Source organism: Paralichthys olivaceus, chromosome 2 (genome assembly GCF_024713975.1).
Source record: "Paralichthys olivaceus isolate ysfri-2021 chromosome 2, ASM2471397v2, whole genome shotgun sequence".
NCBI lineage: Eukaryota > Metazoa > Chordata > Actinopteri > Pleuronectiformes > Paralichthyidae > Paralichthys > Paralichthys olivaceus.
In genome coordinates, this window is record NC_091094.1 from 24,862,163 (window position 1) to 24,885,711 (window position 23,549).

General features: G+C 39.8%; 1 protein-coding gene across 1 annotated transcript; it reads right to left on the reverse strand.

Annotated features, from left to right (window-relative positions):
• Window positions 1–9,382: 9,382 nt before the first annotated feature.
• txnrd3 (thioredoxin reductase 3) lies at window positions 9,383–22,567 on the reverse strand. Its single transcript, XM_020086867.2, has 16 exons — window positions 22,092–22,567; window positions 21,376–21,436; window positions 20,123–20,232; window positions 18,924–19,031; window positions 18,609–18,681; window positions 18,381–18,500; window positions 18,107–18,249; window positions 17,557–17,672; window positions 16,763–16,988; window positions 16,386–16,478; window positions 15,929–16,005; window positions 14,346–14,502; window positions 14,160–14,267; window positions 12,914–13,009; window positions 12,677–12,811; window positions 9,383–10,568 (listed from the first exon to the last, which is right to left on the reverse strand). The coding sequence occupies exons 1-16, from the start codon at window positions 22,206–22,208 to the stop codon at window positions 10,506–10,508; spliced, it is 1,803 nt and encodes a 600-aa protein (XP_019942426.1). The 5' UTR covers window positions 22,209–22,567; the 3' UTR covers window positions 9,383–10,505.
• Between the last annotated feature and the right edge of the window lie 982 nt (window positions 22,568–23,549).

Sequence of the window (23,549 nt, forward strand, 5' to 3'; positions counted from 1 at the left end):
GGTTTGTTTAAATGTATTTGATCCCATTCCGCATGTCCAAGTGTCCTTGGGTAATATACTGAAGCCCAAATCGCCCCTGACGACTGTGCTGGCAGTGTGTTGGTGATGTATGATGGTGATTATGACTCTACCCATGTAATAATTTGTTTAAATCAATGGATGTAGCCGAAGCATATTTACTCATATACACTAGTCTACTTTATTAGTATACTGATGATTACTTAGTGTTTCTATTAGTGCTAATATGTAGGTCTAAATCACATTATCAAAAGAAATAGTGTAGCCTTCTTTTGCTCTACTCACAGATAATGTTTCTACCAACAAAATTGTATAATTTATAGTATAGCATGCTCATGCACATCTTAAAATGATGCAGTGGTGTCAATCGATGGCTCCAGGGACAATATTCAAATGCTGCTGCAACACTTTTATTGTCCTTGAATGAAGGCCTTGTACATGTAATGCAGTATTTTACTCAGTATTAGGGGGAGAACAGGGTATGATTTTTACATTTGATCATTTTACTGCAAAACAGAAGTGTACTTGTTTCAAACAATAGTTATATACCCGAGGTTTTTATGTACCCATGGAAATTAAAACAAGTTATCCAATTATTATGGTTTTAGAACAATGACCCATGAAAAAAAGCTGTTAAACATGTTACTTAAACATTTTAGTGAAGGAATAAACTTTGATTTTTTGTGTTAGCTACATAAAGAATGTATGTGGACATGTACTTTTGTGTACGTGCATCATGTTTGTTTGGCTTTAATTTTACATCAGTCAACAAGTTATTTATGACATTAACATTGCAACACTTACAACAGTGATCAAACATCAACATGAACTTACAACAGTGACACAGTGTACATGTACATATGCACGTCTATGTATGTGTGTGTGTTTATGAGTGCAGTGAACAATGACTGACCATTGGCTCAATTTACACCAAAAATTTGATTTCCTAGACCATATGTCAAGTAATGCAGTATTCTGCTTTTATTTTGAAGCCAAAATAAAGGCATATCCGCTATAAGTCAACATTTCTCTTGTTTTCTTTACACAGCTTTAGTGCCCCAAATATCAACCTTAGTCCAAACTGTGACAAACTGATGGATTGGTGTGTAGTGAAGACTTCTGCTGGTGATTTCACTGTTAAATCCTCTTTGCATGTGCATGCTTTTATTTTATTTATTTATATTTTTACATTTCTAATTATTTATTCCTCGCCCTCATGCTGAATTGGCTGAATTCCTCATTCAACTATGACACACACACACAAAAGCACACATGCTGAGCTGAAACACAAATAAAAGTAAATGACAAAGGTCAGGTTACGATAAACTCTTATTTAGGAAACATATATATATATTTAGCTGTGGACTATATACCACACAGACACTTTCTATTATATGATGACTTTTACAAATAGTACATTATACATATTATAATACATATTCCATTTAAACAATGAAGCATTTCTGCTGCAATTCACAGATGTGAGAGTTTATCTGCTTGATATGTTGTGTGTCCTTTTCACCGCACACTGTTGAAGCTGCTGCCACAGTCACCCTCTGTTATAATCTGTCAAGGATTATACAGGAAATTCCTTTCTCCCAATCCTCCCTGTTTTAAGAGATAAATGATGAGATGAGTCTGATTGGAACAAAGTTCAACCAAACCAGAGACTTTTGATCCACTTAGGATTTGGCTCTTGCACAATGTGTTCAACTGAAGTAAATGTAGAACAAAAAGTCATAAAACACAGAAATCCATTTGGCCCTCGTTGTATTGGAGGCATCTCAGGGAGAATAACCTCCACGGGGGAGAGCGCATGACTGTAGCGAAGCCGTCAAGGTTTGACTTTAATCTGGCGTGTGAGACAACTGTAAACCTTCAGGCCCAGACAGGGGTGAACCAGTCAGCCTCCTGTGGCTCTGTCCATCTCAAGTCACTACCCTAAGTTCAGCTAATTAGAGCGGAGAGCACTTCCTGCTGAGCTGCCTTTAACCTGCGACCTCCCCTGCATTCCTCAGGCCTGTCTTCCCGCGCATCGCCGATCAGATCCCTGGGAGAAGTCAGGATGAGTTAGGAGCCACGCGACTGATCAAACCCCAGGCCTGATGGTAAGACGGTGTGAAGCCTGTCAGTGTTTACTGTCTGAGAACGGAATGATGGGTAACCGTCTGAGGGTTGGGACTGGCCAGGAGTCAGGGCACATTCCCTCTAGGGACTGACCGATCAAACAGAGTCAATGCATGGTCAAAGGTTACAGATCTGCCAGTTTGAATCTAAAGTCAGTGAGAAAAGTCTAAAAAGATTAAAACTGACTTTATTTTCCTCCAAATGTGAACAGAAACTAAACAGGCGTACCCGGCACACACCCTGGGGCCCAGAGGGAGATGCAGAACGACCACAGAGAGACGCAAAATGACTACAAATAGATGCAAAATTGGTCTTAGTGGCGCAATATGTTCCCAACTGCTTATTAGGAGAAGGCTGGTGGAAAAATGGCATAGAGCTCAGTGCCGCAGACAGATATATGAGGTTATGAAATTGGCTCAAAACTATCAGGAGCTTCTGTCTGGGAAAATTATTTTAACTCAAAAGTAAAAACATTTGGCAGAAGAAACAAACAGAAACAAACAAATGAAAGATAAGATTAAATGACAGTTAACAGCAAAAGAGGGAAACAGGTAAATTAATAATGACAATTGTCTGAAAGAAATATCTACTTTCACAAATATCAAAAAATTAAAGCGAAATAAACCTACAATTATCGTTCATTCATTATTTGAGATTTAAGATAAAAAAGGAAATACATTAAAAAAGGAAATCTGCCTAACCTGAAAATTGTCGAAAAATCGAATTGTTTTTGTTCTAAAGGAATGCTGCTGATGTCTAAAACTAAAATTTACAACCACAATGATCCTTCAGGGGTTTTTTCTGTGCTTCTTGATGAAGCAGCAAGCTGAGGCAATGTAAACATTCCAGCCCACTTCCCTGCGGGGAGAAGGATGGATGCTACTTCTCCAAATCACAGTACAAAGACATTTTCTAGTGGTAAACTTGATGTATTGTATTGAAAGATTAGGTTGTACATTTGGTTAAATATTTGGAAATCATAGATAGGTCATACTTTATAGAACCAAGCAACTATATTTCATTCAAACTTCTTCCTCATAACACTGTCTGATGTGTCTATTAAGACGTTCAAACATCCCTTCAGGATCTGACAGACTGTTCACACTGTGACATTATAGTTAAGCATGATCTTATCTAGTATCTTGAAGAGTAAGCACACACAGAATAATACATAAAATGGTTTTGCTTCCTCGATTATTTTCTAGAGCTGATGATAGATGTGACTGAATCACACCAGAAAGGAAAAGTTTTATCCATCAGCCAGGTTCTCCTGAGTTTGCTGCAGAACACATACAGCTTATTGAAAAAGGCTTAATCTGTTGTGTTGTTCTAGAAATGTGAAATAATTAATTATTATGAAATAATTTTCATCATTAGTGACCCAATTCAAATGGTATTTACATCCGACTCTGTCTACCTGTGTCATTTGGAATCAAGTCTCAAAAGCTATGAGTAATATTCATGATACCCAGAGGATAAACCATAAAAACTTTACTGATCCCCAACGTTCTCCTCTTACGCCATCGTCAGGTCAAATGTTAGTCCAATAGTTTAGCCATGGTCTCGTCATGTCGGCAGACTGGGAGAGGAGGGATGGGATGTTCTTTTTCTGATTATTTCTCCTTGTCTAAATCTGGTGTCTACACTACCCAAAATACAATTCAACCACCCTCAGTTTGAGAGTGTTATCGTCGAGCCTCTGACCCTCAAGCAGAGAGGAGGTGCAGGTTCTGGTGAGCTCACTTCTGTTTAACACCCCTCAGATTTTCATCATTTTCAAACGTGTAGTCTGATCAGCCACAACTGCAAGTGATGACATCACTGCAGGTGAGTTGTGGCTCCCTCTGGAACCATTACGACTCGTCATCCCTCCACAGCGACAGCCACGGCTGGAGGTGTTATGTTTTCCGGTCTCAGGAATGTCGTGTGGAAAATTTAGCACAAATGTTCACTTGAGTCAAATTCAAGTTGAGTGTGACCTCATGAAACACAAGCCGTGAGACAAGGATGGATAATTCTCTAATTAGGACAAATTAGACTTAATACCTCCTTTTGAATTCCTTCAGACTTTACTACACACAATACATTACACGACAGTGGACGGACATGGATGTAAACTGCAGTTGTCAGTATTTCTAGATTTACACATGCAGAGGTACTCCTCAACACCTGTAAACTGAGTTTCGATATGTAAAACCGACCGAGTTACCCTTTATTATACAGCCCTTGATAAATGAATGGATGGATAAAATAAAAGCAAAGTAACAGAGGATAGTGAACGTCAGGGGACCAGATCAGTTCCCCTGCATGTTTCTGTCCCCTCTGTCCTACAGCTGGGTGGTGTATGGGACATGAGGGGTCAGTGACAGAGTGCAGGGAGATCAGATCTGTATTCTCTATCTGACACGAGTCCAAATCTCAACTCCCAGCTGGAGAGACATTTTACAAGCAGCGAGCCCTCCTCTCAACATTCATTACAAACACATTGTCTGCAGCAGAGGAGGAGGAGGAGGCACATGCTGCTTTACAGGGAACATAATGTACAAAAGAGCAGAGGACAGCAAAAGTACAATCAGTGCAAATGAAGACGAGACAGAGCCTGGTTTACATGTCAGCTGAATTATTGTAACTCATTTTGGTTTGGTCAGCAGGAAGTGGTGCTTTGAAGACGTAAAGCTCAAATGCATGTTATGTTGTTAATTCTGTCACGCTGTCGTGAAACATACTGTTGAGCAGCGATAGAGGAAGAACTGGAACACATTACTCAAGTTAAAGTGCAAATCAATTGACAAAAATGCTCTCAAGTAAAAGTAAAAGTACCACATTAACTTTTTGATTTGAGCAAAAGTACTTAAAAGTAAATGTACATAACATTCTTGTTCATCCATACCAAGTGTAGCCTATTCACTAATGCAACAGTAGTCAACATCATTATAGTTGAGACTCAGCCTCCTCTGATCCATTTCACTTTCTTCTTCACCTGTCATGCTGCTGCTGCAGGAGGCGGGGTCTAATGTTACCTGCCTGCACTGATTGGATCAGTGGAACAATCCCCCTCTGGTCATAGATTACTTTAAAAAATATAAAAAAAACAATGTGAACATGTACTGCAATGCATTATGAATAAGTAGTGCAGTAGAAAGTACAGATGTTGGATGATATATGTAGTGGAGTAAAAGTGGAAAGTGCCTGAAAGTAAATCTACTAGTAAGACTGAGCTGCCACCTAGAGGCTGATGACTGTCAGCAGCAGCAGAGTGGATACAACCATAGAGAGAACAAGCTGAGAGTTGAGTCCCAGTAGCTGGAGCTCATCACTGTTGTCATACAACTCGTGTTTTATTTTAAATCAACACATTATTAAATACTGAACTGGATCAAGAGCCCAGATCTTCTCCCTAATGCATAGCGCCTACATAAACACGTGCATAAATTACAGCAGCCAGACTTCTCACTAAATCTACTCAGAGAAAATATTTTGGCTTCTCCTCATTAGCTTCCAGTAAATAGAATAGATTTTTAGATTTCACTGCTGTTTTTTAAGGCCCGTTCAGGACTTGTATCTTAGTACATTTCAAATCTTATGACATCTGGGCCCGGTCGTAACTATTCCAGCTGAGGACCAGAGGTGACCTGAGGAGATCTGTCTATAATCTTCTGATCCTCTTTTAAATCTCTCTTAAACTTTAAAGGTGTGCTTACCCCTTGTTTTTACTCTTCTCTCATTTGTAACACTTTTTAGTTTTGGAAATGTGCTCTAATGCTGCACGATCTTCCGATTGATTTTAACTTATCTTGTAAAATACCTTGTAACCGTGTTTTAAAGGTGTTATATAGGCAAAGTAATCTGGGAGACCATACCGCTAGCTTCTGTATTAAATGATAATTGAGTAATGATAAAAATTAATGCATTGATTAAATCAGTTAATGAAGATGTACATTTAGAGCAAAGCCATGAATAAAAGTTTAATAAAAGATACATGTGTAATGGAGTCACTGATCTCAGGTCATAAGCTCCCTAGCTCATATAAAAACAGTGTACATTTTAGTTATTGATTTAATTCTTCATTATGTTTGAAATGAAGGAGGTTTTCTGATTTCTTCTGTTGTGTTTGAAATGGCCTTGTCCATCTTTACCCACTCTCCTGATTCTTACAGGAAATGAATCAAGCATTTCCATGTAAAACCACTCCTGACTGTCAGTATCCTATTAATCAATAACCATGTTAAAGAGCAATGTGAGAGCAGTTATGTATGTAGTGTGTATCACGCTGGTTAAACATTGGCAGTGAGGACAATGCAAAGACATTTTATTCTCATTATTGCTCCACAGTTAATATATGTGTGATTCGATTACATAACAGTTGGTTTCACCAGTGGCCCGTGCTGCTCGGTGGTGATAAGAAGTTTGTTGAAACCGTCGAGTCATTGTGACTTCATCATGTCAGCGAAGGCTCCAGTTTCCTTCTGGCAACTTCCAAGACATGATTTCCTGACCGCCTTCACCCACAGAGGATTGTCTGGAGCAGGAGTCAATGAAAGCTAAATAGTCTTTTAAATGTCATATTACTATTACAAAGGTTATAAGTTTACCACAGATGGAAAATATCATAAGCCAAATACAGGGATATAAAAGATCAAGTTATATACCACAGGAAGAGACAAGACAAGCCTGCACTGGTTTGTCTTCTTTTGGTTTGCAACATTGGCACTTTTGAATGTCACTTCCTTATCTATGGCTGGTTGAGTAAAAAAAAGATTTCGTTTTTGCAACATGTGTTTGTTGGTTGTTGCAAGATTTTCTCAGAAATACAGTTGAAACGTACTCAACTGGGTTGTTTGATTTATTTTCAGAGCATGTTTTTGCAATGTCCCTGTGATCTTTGACAGACTGTGGTTATTTTTTAATGTTATCAGGACATTTTCCCACTCAAACATGCAAAACAACCACAAACATATGTAAAGGCAAAGAGGTGCACCACAAAGATGCAAATCAACCAAAAGTGACAAAATAGCACCACAAAATTAAACAGAACCTCGTAAAGATAGTCCACAATGAGGTGTGAAATGACCACGAACATGCAGAACTACTGAAGATTTGCAAATACAAAGAGATGCAAAACATAGACAACTGGGTGCACAAAGGAGAAGCACACAAAGCGACAACAAAAACATGCAAAACGGCCACAAAAACATGCAAAACGGCCACAAATGGATGCAAAACTACAGACTCATTTACATTAACAAGACACAGAAAGACTAAAGAGACACAAAATAAACATTACTAAAAACAAATTAAAAAAACTCAAGACAACGATAACAAGATTATTATGTACCCTTTACACTGAATTTAATCCACAGAAGTGTATGTAGCTCCTCCTCCTCTGTTAACACACACACAAATCTGGGAATTAAAAGTAAGATGATGTTTTATTCCAATATCCAAATTTACAGTTATAAGTCTCTGATATAATAATGAGGCCATCATGACGTTGAGGTAAGATTTTTCCCTTGAATATATACTGAAATGCATATACAGTGTATTCAGGTTATATGGACTCACAAGAAGCTGTTTAAAAAGGCAAGTTTGGGGAAATCAAATAAATTCAGTGGACCGTTCAGTCACAGCTCAGAGTTCTGTTACAGCTTTGTACGTGCGGCCTCAACATGTGAACAGGCCTGTTTGTGTGTGAGCTAGAATAACACACACCGTTGAATCAGTTATCTCATTTCACTGACAGATTGTCCTAAAGTACTGTACAGTACTGCACTGTGGTTGTATGCCTCCGCGGACCAGTGCAGTATTTTTTTCATCGAAAGGTCACTGTTCCCTTTGACAACTGAAACACAGCAACATGAGGCCATTGTGACCTTGACCTTTGACCTCCAGGCACTAAAATCAAGTGAGTTAATCCTTGACTCCAAGTGAATGTTTTTGCCGAATGTGAAAGGATTCCTTCACAACAAATTCTTTATGAGGTCACCGTGAGTCCAAGTGAATATTTGTACCAAATTTAAGAACATTCATTTCCATTCTTGAGATATCGCATTCGTGGGAATGGGACGGACGGACAAACCAAAAAACATAATGCATCCTGCCACTGGCTGTCTCCGGGGCAGAGGTATAAATACATGAAACCCATCAAAGCTGTAGTTGTCATGGCAGCCTGCGCAGGTGACAGCGTTTTCAGACATGAGCCGGCGAAGCCAACAAAGGCTTCACACCAGCCCAGATGCTATTGATGAAGACCACTTGTGGAGGCTGAATGGTCCCACAGACACACGCAGGAAATGATGCTATTATCTGTGTGCCGCTCTGATGTACATGACGTGAATAGACGACCACTTCAATGATTGTGATCCCTGTACCTGAACAGCGCTCAAAATATTCCCCCACCTCACCTCTAAACTGTGCTGCAGTGTGAGGGTCTTCAATGGGAGACAAATAAATTCAATCTAATAAAAAGTCTATTTCATGAGAGGAATAAATCTCATCTGTTGTTTTGCATTTCTGTTGATTGTAAAAGTAGTTAATTATTTCCATTTTTTTAAAGCAGTCAGTAAATCATCATGGCATTTTCTCTGATGATACTGTCACCCTGTCATATTTTAGATTTTGTATGATTGGCTGTTGGATGAAGAAGAGACATCATTAAATAAATGAGATTTTGAAATAAAATGTGATATATAATAGTCATTGAGGAGGGGAGAGGTGTTTAGATTTTTTTAAAAACAATAAATATCAAACATAGAAAATAAAGACTAAGAATTAAGAATTTTGTAAGTTAATATTTCTTGTTTCACCATATATAGACTGTCTATTCTTCTAAATGTATCTACATCACCATTTCAATTATTGTGAACCATGGGGCATCATGTACTGTGCAAAAATCACCACTGTGGATAACATCAAGTCACATTTATCTACTTTATCAATTTGTTAGAAGCATCTTTTTTATCAGTGGTTGTAAATCAATTAAACAAGTTTGTTGTGGACACACTTTATAACCTTAAGAAATGGAATATCCTTGACTAAAACAACAACAGTGAGAACTGTTGAATAGGGGACACACGTTACACTGGTCCTTTTTTTAAATTGAGGCCTGTCCACTATTCTAACTATATACCAGTAAGAATATATGAGAAAACAAGAACTCTGTATATAAATCATCTACCCTGTTTCACTTTCTTTAATGATTCATAAATATGTGTTTCCACAAGTGAAGAGTCAGACAAAATGAAGGTTAACTCTTCCTTTATTAATCTTAAGAGAGAAGTAATCTACAGTGGTTTGACACCAACGAACAAGTCGTTTATATCAATGACTAACTCACTGAGAGCACTCCGAGTACTGTCCTCTAGAAGACTGAATATATCGTTTACATACACGTGATGCCGAGGCAAACAGAAAGATGCAACAAACAAAGCATTAAATTAATAAGAGTACAAATTTTAAGAAAATGTATTGTTTAAACAACATTCAGTACAACTCAGGTTTATTTACCATTTGATTCTATCTGAAAGTGTTGTGATGCAGCACAGCAGAGGTTTGAGTGGTGTTCACCTGCTGGCTCTTCTCTGTGCAGACTTGTTTTAAATAACCACTTTTGGCAGAGAAATGTTCTCGTCGCAGCAGAAACCCCTGGTGCCTTATCACACCAGACACAAATATTGACAGCAACATGTACATTTATATTATATAAAGATCCAGGAAGAGGAATGTGAGGAATGATGAAGGCTCAACATTAAATCGTCGAATACACACACACGCACCAGATGAAATCATTACGCTGCAGCAGAGTTCAGAGCCTTGCAGCCATTCAAACCATGTGTGTGCTCATTTCAATCTGTTCTACATCAGCCTGCACACCGGGTGTAAACTGGGGAGTGAATGACAAGTGGTAGAAAGTTGGGGTTGGACGAAGGGGTTGGGACCATCAGGTGCTTCTGCAGAGGGACATCGATCCTGGCCCGCCTCTTTATTTGGGGTTACAGGCCAGGACGTCAAAAACAGCCCAAACACTCACACTCAAAGGGTCGTGTGTGTGTCGGAGCTCCTCTGAGAACATCACACTGGTGAAGCCCAGTAGGAAAATCAGCAGAGTAACCCCGCTGTTCAGCGGGCTGCCCTCACATTAAACTTCCTCAGAGCTGGAGACTTGCTCAGTCTCAGCTCGGGATTCTTTCCGCCATCTCTCAGCTCGTTGGTGAACCAAAATGATTCAGACACTGGCTGTGGTGTTAGCCTTGTCCTGAGAAACAACTGCCCTGTAAAGTGAGCAGTGTGAGGTGAGGCTGAACTGTTGATGTAGAGGGGGAGTCTAACGTGAGAGCAGCCCGCTAAACGAGCAGGGTTTAACCTCAGCAGCCACCCTGGGTGATGTCTCCACCGGAGCTCTTGGTCACTTCCATGGTGGTGAAGATCTGAGAGGATATAGAGACACACACATGTCAGGCAGTGCAGTTATATTATGTGGCTTTTACAGACCATCTGCTAGTTTCATACCATGCAATAACTTTATCTAGAGGCTACCTGGAATCAAACTAAAAAAACAAAACTGAGTAAATACTGTGGCTGTGTGTAAACCACACTCTCAGATAGAGATTTCCAGCACAAGTTGGCTATGAAATGTAATTGCAAACACTTAAACATCAGAGCCAGGCAATAGACTTTGATCCAGCACTTTAAAGATACATGAGGGAACTACTGATAAGATATGGTACGATTCACCCCTACTGTGGGGTTTATTTTATTCATGAAGCTCACATATATAGAATTACGCAACCTCTGTATGACAGTCCCAGAGCTTGAGGGAAGGTGAACGGCTTTTAAAAATAAGGGCGATGTCATATTGTGCACACTGTCTGCATCAGACTGGGGAAAATCAACTGAATTTGTAAAGTTGGACAATGTATGAGGAGCCAAAGGACTTGTCAGGCTCAGTTATCCACACTCTAGATCTAATGTGATCTGAAAAAGTGTTATAACACATTCGTTTCTCTAGTATTGCAGCTCAGTACGTATGGAATGTGGACCTGGCAGAATTGGCCACTTACAGCAGAGGAGAAAGAGAAAGAGTGAGAAAGAGAGAGAAAGAGAGAGCCCTCGAGAACCATTTAGAGAGGAGGAAACAATTTAAATATAAAATTATAATAAGTAACTAATAAACAATATTTTACCACAGAAAAACTGTAAAATGTATGAGTCCTGAGTTAACCTTTATCTATTTGCATGCATTAGTGTTTCTTTGCGTACAATTTGTTTAATGTTTTGTTTAATTCTTTGTGATAGCTTTTCATCTCTGTGGTACGCCCCATTATCTTTGTTTTGCATCTCGATGCATTTGCTTATTTTTTATCTTCGTCATTTCACATCTCTTTGTGGACATTCTGACTGCAGCACTATTTCTTTGCAATAGTTTTCTGAACTTTTATGTCAGTGCACCTTTGTGAATCTTACCATTCCTACTACATCACCATAATAAATGAGTAATGCAGGGATCTTAAGATACTAGGATTGATTAATGAAACGCTTAGGACTGTCGCTGTGAAGGAATTTCCCCTGTGGTGTTTGGTTTTTGGAAATCACTTCATTTATCTAATCATTATTGTTCAGATAATATTAGGCAGAGGTTTAAAAATACATTTAAAAAACATGTTAAAACTTAATGTGGTCTGACCAAATGTTATCTAAATTATCAGAAAAGCAGCACATTAGGATCTACCGTTTCCTGCATCAGTTTTGCATTTTCCAGCTGTGTTCTAACTGGTTAGTCGACAGATGATTAATACTGAAACAGTCACGTTCTGTGATAAGATAAAGTTACTTAAGACTGCAGAGTGACTCCAGCTAACTCACCACATTTTATTATTTTATTATCTTATTACAAAACACTGACGAATTTTCACAGCCTAACATCCTGTTACAAATATCTGCTGGAGTGAAGGCAGAGTGGTGTGACGTAGTTGGTTGATCTGACATGCTTAACGGTGCTTTCTCACCAACCTTGTTTGGAGTGAAAAGGTACCTGGTCTGGACCAATGGACCACAACTGAGTCCAACCTAAAGAAGTGCTCTCTGTCTGGATAAAACTGGACCATGGTTCTGTTTGTTTGCAGTGTGAAAAACTGTTTGTGGATAGTTCAGACTTTCAGACCACTTGCAGGAAGTTGACATTAACGCATAAATAATTTAGAAAAAGTGGAAGCCTTGAATTTAACTTTAGTCACCACAGAGAGCCAAACCTGAGTCCACTGAGGGACAGAAACAAATATCAGGACATTTTCTTTGGGTGTTCCTGACAAAGCATGTTCACAAGAAGGAGAAAGGTGTGAGGTAACACCAAAATGTATACAGTCCATCCTTGTGTTCCAGTCAACGTTTTTACCAAGTTTTAAGAAATACTTTCAAGGGGTTCAGAGAGCAATAGGATGGATAGACAACCCAAAACATAACACCTCTGGCCACAGCTGTCACTGGTGCAGAAGCATGAAAAAAAGAAAAGAAAAGACAGTGACAGGTATCTTCTCACCTCAGCACAGGTCGGGTGAATGCCAATGGTGCCATCCAGCTGCTCCTTGGTGACTCGACATTTCATGGCTGTACCGAAACCCTGCGTCACCTCTCCTGCGTTGGGGCCCAGGTAGTGGAACCCAATGACTCGATCCTACAAAACCAAAACATAATTTACGTGACATGTTGAAGAGTTAAAGTTGTTAGTTGCTATGTTCTTAGTTCTTACAATGGTATTATAGAATAATGATCTCACATTGTCAAGTTTATTACAGATGATCTTGGCGTAGCATCTGTTGTTGTCTCTGCCAGGCACAGTGAACTCCAGAGGCCAGAACAGACTGTGGTACACCTGAACACAGACCACAAACACAGTGAAGGTCCATGACTGTAAACAGCAACCAGCTGCATTTTATCAATAAAACATCAATTCATCTTGGCAAAATTTTGATGGTCGAATAAATCTATGGTATAAAATGAATATAACACAGGGCTTGTATTAGTCAAATAACACTAATGGAGCGATATATCTTGTGGCTGTCGCACTAACCAAAACTACACAAAAAAACAGGAGAAAGATCAATGCAGCAACTGTCACACAATTACAAATATGCTGTAGAGAAAATTATCTGTCTGGACAAGTTCTTTTATAGTCAGAGGCAACAAACTTAATCTCACATTAAAGGTACAGTGTGTAGAATTTTGTGATGAAATTGCATGTTGCAGCTGAACACCCCTCACCTCACCCTCCCCTTCCAAACATGAAAAAGAAACTGTGGTAGCCTTTAATTGTCATAAAAACTCAAAAGGTGTTGTAATAGTAAATCAGTTTCTTAGTTTTAAGTCACTTTCCCCCCTTTCCCACGACACAAGAAACCAAGTTCTTTTGGGTTTTAAATCCATCGGGGTCTTTCTTCATCTTTGACCGCTCGCATGTTGATTGACCTTTTCTTTTCAAAGAAAATAAAACCTTGTCGGCCGGCAGAAGCCTCCATTTCATTATTCACCAGGAACAGAAATTTCCACGACAGTGTTTAGTTTGTTCAGTCTGGATTAATGTAAAAAACATGGCGGACCCCGCTCTATGTAAATACAAAGTATTTAAATATAAAGGGCCTTTCCTAGGGTAAAGAAAACTACAATTCATACAATTTAGATGAAACAAACTAGTGAAAACATTAAGAGGATTATTCTACATTAAATTTCTGCCAATAGATCCCTTTCACCCAAATCTTACACACTGGACCTTTAAAACATACAAGTTTACCAACATGCCACAGTGAGGCAGCACAGTTCAGTCACATGTATGGGCTGGTTTACATAAGACTACCAAAACTTTTAGTTGAGTGGACTGATGTAAGAGGATTACACACAAATTACAAAGCACTCTTGTTCACTTTAATTCAACTGATTACAAGGTTCACAGTAATGTGAACCTGATAACTAATAAATTATTCAGATGAGTCTCTGTGTGTGTGTGTGTGTGTGTGTGTGTGTGTTACCTCAATGTTGTCTGGCCCGTAGAGCTCTGTGGCTCTCTCCTCTGAGTGACCGCAGGAGCCATACTCCATTGGGGTGAAAACAGTTGTTGGAACGTTGATGTAGTCACACTGCACAAACAGATATTTAATTAATCCTCAAGATTGTTCAGTAAGAATCAGTATAACTGTCTTTTGATGCCTGTGTACCTTGAGCGTTGATTCCCCATAGAGGCGTCGTGCTAACAGCTTGCCAGCCTGGATGGCGACAGGCGTCAGCTCCCACTTGCCCTCCAGAATGTCTCCGATGGCATAGATATGCTGCACATTGGTCTGCTCTTCATCGTTTACTGGAATTTTTCCATTCCTAGAGGGTGGTACGGAGAATTCAGCAAGAATGAATAAAAAATAATTAAGCTAAATGTTATGGCTTTATAGTGTACTAAAATGACATTCATTTGCCTCAATATATGAACTTAAACAATATTATATTATGAATGTATAGAACATACAACAATAAAAATACTGGAAATAAATGTCTAAAAGGTAAATACATATTTGGCCTGAAGACCAGCTGCAGGAAAGGACTGTGTCCATCATAAGGCACAGATCAGATTAAGTGGATCTAATGGTGCGTTCACACCTAACATAGCATGAATTTTTTGCAAAGCCCTAAACGTGCGATTAGTGCCGCAAGATCATTTGGGTTTATTTGGGTTAATCGAGGGAAATAAGCCAATAAACACAACTGGGGAGTATTCACTTGTTCTCCTCCGGAAGAAAAGAGATCAGGTGTCGTACATTATGTGGAAACTCCGAAGAAGCCTGCGCCGTTGTGTGTGGGTCCACAAGACCACCCAGAACAGCACACAGCTGGGGACTTTAACAGGCTTCTTCTGGACCTGTGTCTGGATGACTGTCATTTCCAGCATTGCCTGGGGCAGACCAGTGACTGGTTTGATCACCCTCAAGCTCGGGTCTGTGCCAGGACCGAGTCCGGTAAGTTTCATTCTCAGCGCTGATCAGATGACGCAACACCGTGCCAACGAACTTGATAGGTGCAACGCCCTATGCGAGAGGGCATTGACGTTATATGATTGGCGCATTCAGTGTGATTGCACCATAAGGTCATGTTGGGCTGCATAGAGTGATGTGCTTGTAGCAATAGTTATAAACTAGCTTATGTTCTACTCTGTACAGCAGCAGATCAGGCAAACCTAAAAGTGGCCCCTGACTCTGGGGGCCCTGAGGCTGTGTGTCAGTTTCTTCGGAATATTACTATGGTCATAAGACTGGGGCATATGACTCAGAGCACTCTGGCCTCATGCTCTCTTAATCCCTGTTGGCCTCCGGCTGAACCGTTCAGTCATTCACAAGAAGTGGAAAGACATCCTCAAAGAAAAGGCCACAATGCAGTAACATTACTAATATATTATCAACTGCAAAACATGCAGTTTTAATTGTAGGGTTCTAAATCCCTTGAAATATAAACAGGTAGGAAAAAAGGGCAAAAGGAAATGTATAGAAGAGGAACATGAAGCCAAATGAAATCTCATCAATGCGAGCAGATGACAGTAAGTAATGACAGCTGCATGTAAAGCTCTTACACTTACTGTATGAAGGCTTTCTCATTTTACTAAGACACACGCACACACACACATGCACGCACGCATGCACGACAGAAAGAAATGCTGAATCACTATGACTGCACCATGAGTCTTAAAGGCACAGGCTGCCATGTGTAATAAAGAAGACTGCGTAGTTAAAAAGAAACAATGGAGATAGTAACTTACTTTGGGTTGACTGTGACACCTGTTTTGTCCAGTCCAAGTTTGTCTGTGCATGCATCTCGGCCTACTGCTATCAACACCTGAAAAACAGAGCAATGTGTTTATTTAGTTGCAACAAAGAGCTCAGTCAATGGATTTGGCTAAAAATAAAAAGTTGGGAAATTACATCATTAATGTTAAAATCAGTAGTTTCCTTTCTTCAATCCTTCATATTAACAACCTGGTACTTAAGCTCATTAAAAAAAACCTCATTAATTCTAAAAGTGTAACTATTACACAAACAACTGGTTTATTTCTATTTTAAGTACAAGATATTCATATGGCAATTTACTTTATTGTGTCATTTATGGTTGAACACTTCGGAATTCCTTACAACATGAGGCCAGAAAGAAACGTAATAAATAACTTGTAGAACATGGAGGGAGTAACAGGAGAGATGAAATGATAGATGAGTACATACAGTGTTGTACTCTTCCTCGATGATCTCATCTGTTTCTGTGGACTTAGCTGTCACCTTCAGCCTGCCAGGAGTGCCTGCTTCCAGCTCCTCTACCTGACACACAGATGAAGGAGAGTCAGGGGGGAAAGTTTGACTTACTGTCAATAGTTAAGCTTAAAAATAAGATTTGTAAGATTTATTCTGTAATATGGCCAGACATTAAATGTGGTTATGCACAGATCACAATCTGCTGACCAAATTTTTCACATCAACATCTGTCTTCAAATAGTAGAGTTTTTTTTTTAATTTTTAATTTACTGTAATGCATATTTGCCAATTTAAACTTTATTTTAAATTTGAGAGTATTTCCATTGAAGGCAGCACGAGTTAACACTCACCTTCACAGGGACATATTTACGGAGGAACTTAACACCATGTTCCTCCATGTGCTCTCCAGCACGGTTGGCCATATCCTGGTCAAAGCCCCTAAGCAGAATGGACCGCACCATGATGGTGACGTCAAGGCCCAGGCCAGCTAGGAAACCACCGCATTCCAGAGCCACGTATGACGCCCCAATAACCAAAGTCTTTCCCGGGCAATAAGGCAACGAGAAGAGGTCATCGCTTGTGGAAAAACAGAAAAAGTGCAGAGGACGTCAAACAGAGCAAGGTAAAAATAAAGCTATCCAAAAGAGCAACCATAACTTTTCAATTGCTTGTTTCTAACTTTTTAAGGGAGAGAAGGAAGCAGAAGAAAAAGAAAAATGTCAGCTCTTCATACTACATGCTCAGGTAAACAAAACAGTAATGGACACAAAATAACTCATAACATTACAGATGTGTCAGGCCTGGGGTTGTGTCTTTTGTCATACTACCACCTTTGCTTTGTGGGACTGAATGAGCAGCATGAGACCATTTGCAGTTTGTAAAAACAGCAGCATAATCACATGAAGCATCTGAGGACAACCTTACACAACATTTAGACTGCTGGGAGATTAATGGATACCCGGAGGTATTACCACATGCAGAGGATGTAAGAGTCCTGATCATTAAAGGGCATGTTTGTGTTTTCACAGATCATACATCTGCTGAATCCTGGTTCTGGACGGAGCTTACAGTACCATACCATGTTGTTAGACACGACTGTTATTACAGTACTGCCATTGTGTAGTATGCCCGTGTGTGCTCTCACCTGGTGATGCAGTACTCCTTGTCTCCAGGGACGCCCAGATAACGCGGCCTCTCACCTGTAGCTAGGATAAAATTAGCTGCGGTATAAAATGTCTCCTTCCCTCGTTTGTTTGTTGCCTGTCAGAAAACACAAAACAGAAGTACTCAACAACTGAGGTAAGGAGCAGAGTTACAACCAGCAATTCTGACTGATTCGTCAAGAAGAAACATATTGTCAATGATGTACAGGATATTTTGAAACACTCATATTGTGGTGCAGCTAGTGATGTGATCATATGTAGGAAAGCCAGTGACAACAATGTTGAGATGGCAGCCAGTAGGGAAGGCAAGATGTTTAAGACAACTGAGTCACCATGACGAAAGGATAGACACAATGAAGACAGCCCATAATAGTGATGAGATTTGAGAGGATAACTTTACCAACTAGGGTAAAAGACATATAACATAAAACAAATGTTGTCAAGTCTCCTAAGAGCAAACCAAACCAGCAATCCAAATTAAACATCTGCACACACACAGAAGGTTCCTTTATATGAAAAGTACTCATTTACCTTGATTTTGTGTGGTTCAATGAACTCTGCATAGGCATTGACATAGTTGACATTCTTGTCTCTCAGTGCCACCCTGTAGCCCCAGTTCAACGAGCCAATGTAGTTGTTCACCCCCGTCCTCATCGTCTCCCAGTTGTGTTTCACTGAGGACAGAGACACATCCATGTAATTAGTAGAAAGACAAAATGCAACTCTAGACAAGGCTTGCTTCCAATTTACTACAGCGAGCCGTTGAGACTTCATGACCTTGTGGAATGGTTATCTGAGCCCTAACCTGTCTCGTCAAACTCCCAGCCAAACTTGCGTGCGTCCTGCATGGCAGTACCCAACATGGCGGTCTGGTGCATCAGCTTCTTGGGAATGCAGCCCACGTTCACACAAGTTCCACCAAGACCTGATTGACCCAGCAGAGAACATGAACGACACATGGAAATTGTCAGTTAGCAAATAATTACTGTGTCATGTGTATCCAAGTAGGTATACTGAAGTTGAAGCCTCTTACCCCAGGTGGTTCCTTTAGGTGTGGGCACAACATAGTCCAGCACCATGACCTTCTTCCCCAATAAAGCAGCTTCCTATTTTCAACAGAGCCAATGTTACTGCAACATTTCATAGATTACCCAACACTTTTTGAAATCTGAATAGAAGTTTTCAGTTAATGGCTCAAACAGGTCTAGGGTTGTAATACTGTTATTAGTAACCACAGCTTTAGTTTCACTTGGATCCTCTGACAAGCCACAGAATTGCGCCACAGAGCAGCAGCCTCTACAAGTTTGAACAGGTACCACTGTGAGTGTGGTGCAGCTTATCTTGTTACCTTTGAGCAGGCCAGGCCTCCAGATCCTCCTCCGATGACTATCAGGTCATAGTCATAGGATTCATTTTCACCACTCAGGAGCTGCTGCAGGCTGCCATCTTTGTAAGCCTGACAAACATGAACACAGGTCTGATCAATACCTAAAATACAAATCATTTGGCTAGTGAAAATCATTTCAAGATCTCTCATTAAGTTTCAGCAAAACATTAGGAACATTTTTCACAAATTTCTGACACTTTATAAACCAAGTGATTCATTTAGGAAAACAATCAAAACAAATACCCCACATTTATAAGCAATCATTGTGGTTGAAATTTAACTTCACCTTATCTGCTGATGAGATACAATACTTAATATGCAGCCTATTTGAGCTGGTTTACCAGCTCATGTCACTATGCACTAAGTAGCAAATACAAAGGGAAAGCAGCTGGCCCCACACCAAGCCTAAAATGTCCTGATATAGCACAACTCTGTAGACATTATTACCATCAGCCATTTTCCTCTCATTTTTAGTATTTGCTAATATGGCTCACTGACATGACCTATTACCACCTTAACCCTCCTGTTATCCTCTAATTTACTAACATCGTTTATCAATTAAAATTGATTGATGCTTGTGATTGCGTTATTTCATTCCCTGTAATGTCTGCTGTGACAAAACATCTATTGGTTATTCTTTTGGCAGCTGTGCTAGGGCGGGTCATCTTCTAACCAGTAGGTATGTGGCTCGATCCCTGGGTCCTCCACTGCGTTTGCCCTTGGCAAGACACTGAACCCCAAATTACCCCTGATGGCTGTGCCACAAGTGTGTGAGTGATATGTGATGGAGAAAAATGCTGCACAAAGATGCACTGCATGAATGTGGATGAATGGCAAAACTGTACTGTAAAACATTTTGGTCATTCTCACTAGAAAAACTACTATGTTAAATATAGACCATTTCTGATATTCTGTTCAGTATTCAGAGGTAAGAAAACACTGTGCCCTTCACGAGTCATTTTTATGTACATAAAAAAAAATTTGAGGTTGAGTATCAAGTCACCTGGAAACAACTGGCATGTTTGTACAACGTTTATGGCGTCTGCAAATGCGAATCGACTGAGTGCCTGACATGCCTGATCAACAAGTATTCTGATCAACAAGTATTCTGAGCAGCAAAGAACACCACAAGTCAAACTGATCCACCCATTTTTTTTTACCTGCATTGTTTTGTCACAGCCTCCGAGGTGTGTCTTGTTGATGAAGACATTAGGAACAGTTTTCTGTCCAGTCATCTCAAGCAGCATCTCCTGGAAGCTGGTTCCATCCTCTGGAGAGACGAGTTAATATAGTTTACACGAAAAGACACTTTCCACTCGCCAAAAACAAAACATCTGGCTTTTGTCTGCAATGGGAATCGATACAATCAGTATTCACTCCCAGGTCAAATGACTACACACAGGTTTGTTTGTTGTTTTTCTTCTTAAAATCAGCTCTGACCAACATTGACACCCCGGTGAACCCACTAATTTGGCAAGATGAGGTGTGAGAGCATCTCCATTTCTGGTACATTTGTGATGTTGTACATGAGGGTAAAAAAAAACAACAGAAAGGCAAAGGCCGCTGCTGACAATGGGAGAGGAATCAAATTGCTTTTTGTATTTAGGGTTTATCAACATTAAAAAAGAAAATATATAACTGCTAAGTTTGATGTAAAAGAGGTACAAGTAACTAATTCCTTCCATATATGCACTGTTCATGAAGGTAAAAGGTCTGGCTTGTGCATTTGTTTTGAATCATACAGAGTACCTGACAATACACAAATACAATGGAAAAACTTAAGCACAAACTTGCTATGCCATGAAAGTTTATTTTCAGTACTGGCCAACTTTTTAGTCTGCTTAAAACAAGCAAAACTACACTTTTATAAAAGGTTAAAGCCTGACTGTCTGTTTCAACTGTAACAGTAATTAATGTGGAGTAGCATAGTTGCTATGTAACCTGCCGTTTAATATGCCTGTTAGATTTAGACGGGAAGGTAAACCAGCAACCAGATTTTGGCTTGAGGTTCTAATAGATTATAATCTTATTGGTGATTCATTTTAACATCCCTGCTTCTGATGTTTAACATAGCAGCTGAGACAGTGACAGAAATAACTCAGCGAGACAGAGCAGGGAGGTTGGTGTTTACTGAGATTAGGCACGAGGCCAAGATATCCTCTGTGAGTGACTCAGCAGGTTTTAGACTGCTGCAAAGAAAGACTGCGGACAGTACTACTACATCATGAAATGTGGGGATGGAAATCTGCAAGGACTCATACTAATTATGAAAATCCATTTTATATTTCATATTAATCTAAGGACGAAACACATAGCAGGCAAATGAGAGATAAAAAAACACATAACACAACATTATACTTGGTGTGTAGCGTTTTCCTTTTCATATAGAATAAAAAATAAAAGTCTATCTTACCTATTAGGTCGAGCTCCACCACGTTACACTCCACTTTCAGCTCCTTGAACAGATCTTTCACCTGCAGAGACAAAATGACAAATGTCACGTGGTACAGCTTTACTAATGCACAACACACAAATAGCCTTAAACTAACTTTTACTTTTGAGACAGAACGTTGAGTTTGTTCACAGCAAACTTCACCGCCACAATGTAATACTACAGAGGACAGTATGGACATGAATGTAGTTAACCTCATTGCCTCCTCAGTTGTGATGATTGTCAGGATTTAGCAACAGGAAACTAAGCTATGATAGGAACTACACAAACTAAGTGGGAACATAAAGATTAGAGCTGTTGTATTAACCGGACACCCTTAACGACAGCACAGGTTTTATTTGAGCTCTACTTACTTTAGTTGCTCAGTTAGCTAAGAGCTATGATTTATGTAACTTTAATACCCGAGATGTGCTGCTAACCATTCGCTTTAACTTAGTAACATTAGCATGGATATGTACCAGGTGCCGCCCTAGCACTGCCTGTCAAAGGGTTTGACATTAGCCGTGTTGTGAGGCTTTGCTAACGCTGCAGTGATAAACTTAGCACTCGGGGGCAAGTTCAAGTTGCCGGCTGATTTGACTTAGCAGGGACCATCCAGCAATTAGACCGAGCCCGTCCGATACGCGGGAGAAGACAGAAGTTTCCGTCCGGCGTTTGCCACGACACGGCCGCCTCACCTTGATGCAGAACGGACAGTAGCTTTTACTGAACACCATCACTTGGTTGAGGGCGATGAGCTGCTGTATCCGAGACTTGAGCTCGTTCTTCCCGGTGTCATTTTCCACGGGAGGCATTTTCAGCGGATGTCCGTGTGCCTGCGCGGGGCAAGCCTCGAAACACGACCGACTATAGAGTGAGGGGAAGTGAAGATGACGCTGCTCCGAGTCTCTGTGTGTGGATGTTAAATGTCTTCCAGCCTCTGGGCTCTTTCTCCAGGAGCCAGCGGTAGTAAGCAGCCGGCCCGGGGCTCTCCTCTGTGGTCAGTGGCTCTTCCACCACCCGCGCCAAACCTCCCTTATTATGGGCTCCTTGTATCTGGGTGCGCTCGATCCGCGGGCCCTCGCTCACCGCCTACAACCATGATGATGACTGTGGAAGGGAGGAAGTCCGCCCGCGCGTTCGAACTCGTGCTTCAAAACGCGCATACCCACAAAACGTCACTGGCTTGTTGATTTACATGGAATAAAAGCACAAAAGTAAAAGTCCATTAAAACATCAATGTTTTTAACCATTAAAGTGTCAAACTCTCGCGTCCCCTTCTTAATTTGTATTTCCTTTCCTTCTTTGTTGTTGTTTTCATTTATGTATTCATTGTTGATCTTTATTCTGTTAGACTTCCTCGATATATAATTTACATGTGACAGTGTATGCCCATTTATCTTTCTGTTTAATGCCTATAATAAAGGTTGTTGAAAAATAAATACAATAAATAAAATTATTTATGTCATCACCCCTAAATATTCACATTCATCTGTCATTAAGTGAAGTGAAACGAAGAGTAACATTAATTTGCGAAGGTTATATGTTTGCAACACAAGGCAAAGTCACTGGATGACCATGTGTCAGTTTAGAGTTTCAGATTTATATTTTGTCATCTCGATTTGATTTGAGTCCATCAAGTCCATACGCAAATACATAGTAATTTAGCGCCGCCTGCTGGTGGAAGTAGTCTGTGACAAGTAACAGGTGCATTCTATTCATAGAGTGTATATAAAGAGATTCTATTTCTATCTACACTTCAAGGTTATATTCTATATATAAGAGTTTTATTTGTCATGTACAAGTTAACACAGGGTCAACAATACAAAGTGTTGGAAGACAAGAAGCAGGTCAGCGCAGCAGTAATTGGTGAAATAATCAAATTTAAAGAAAACAAATTAGAAAGAGTGTAATATAAAAAAATAAAATACAATACTAAAAATGATATACATTCAAATATGCAGTGTGACAGTCAAGGTTGCAAATATATAGTGACAGTAGTAAACTGTATAGGAATATGTTTGTATTGTCCAGAGGTGAGTGAGAAAAAAAACTACAAACACCATGGACATGGACCATGGGAAAAAACTCAAAAAAACTGTATTGTATTTTTCTGTTCAAGTAGAATTAGCATTGTACTTTCCTAAAGTTCAGGG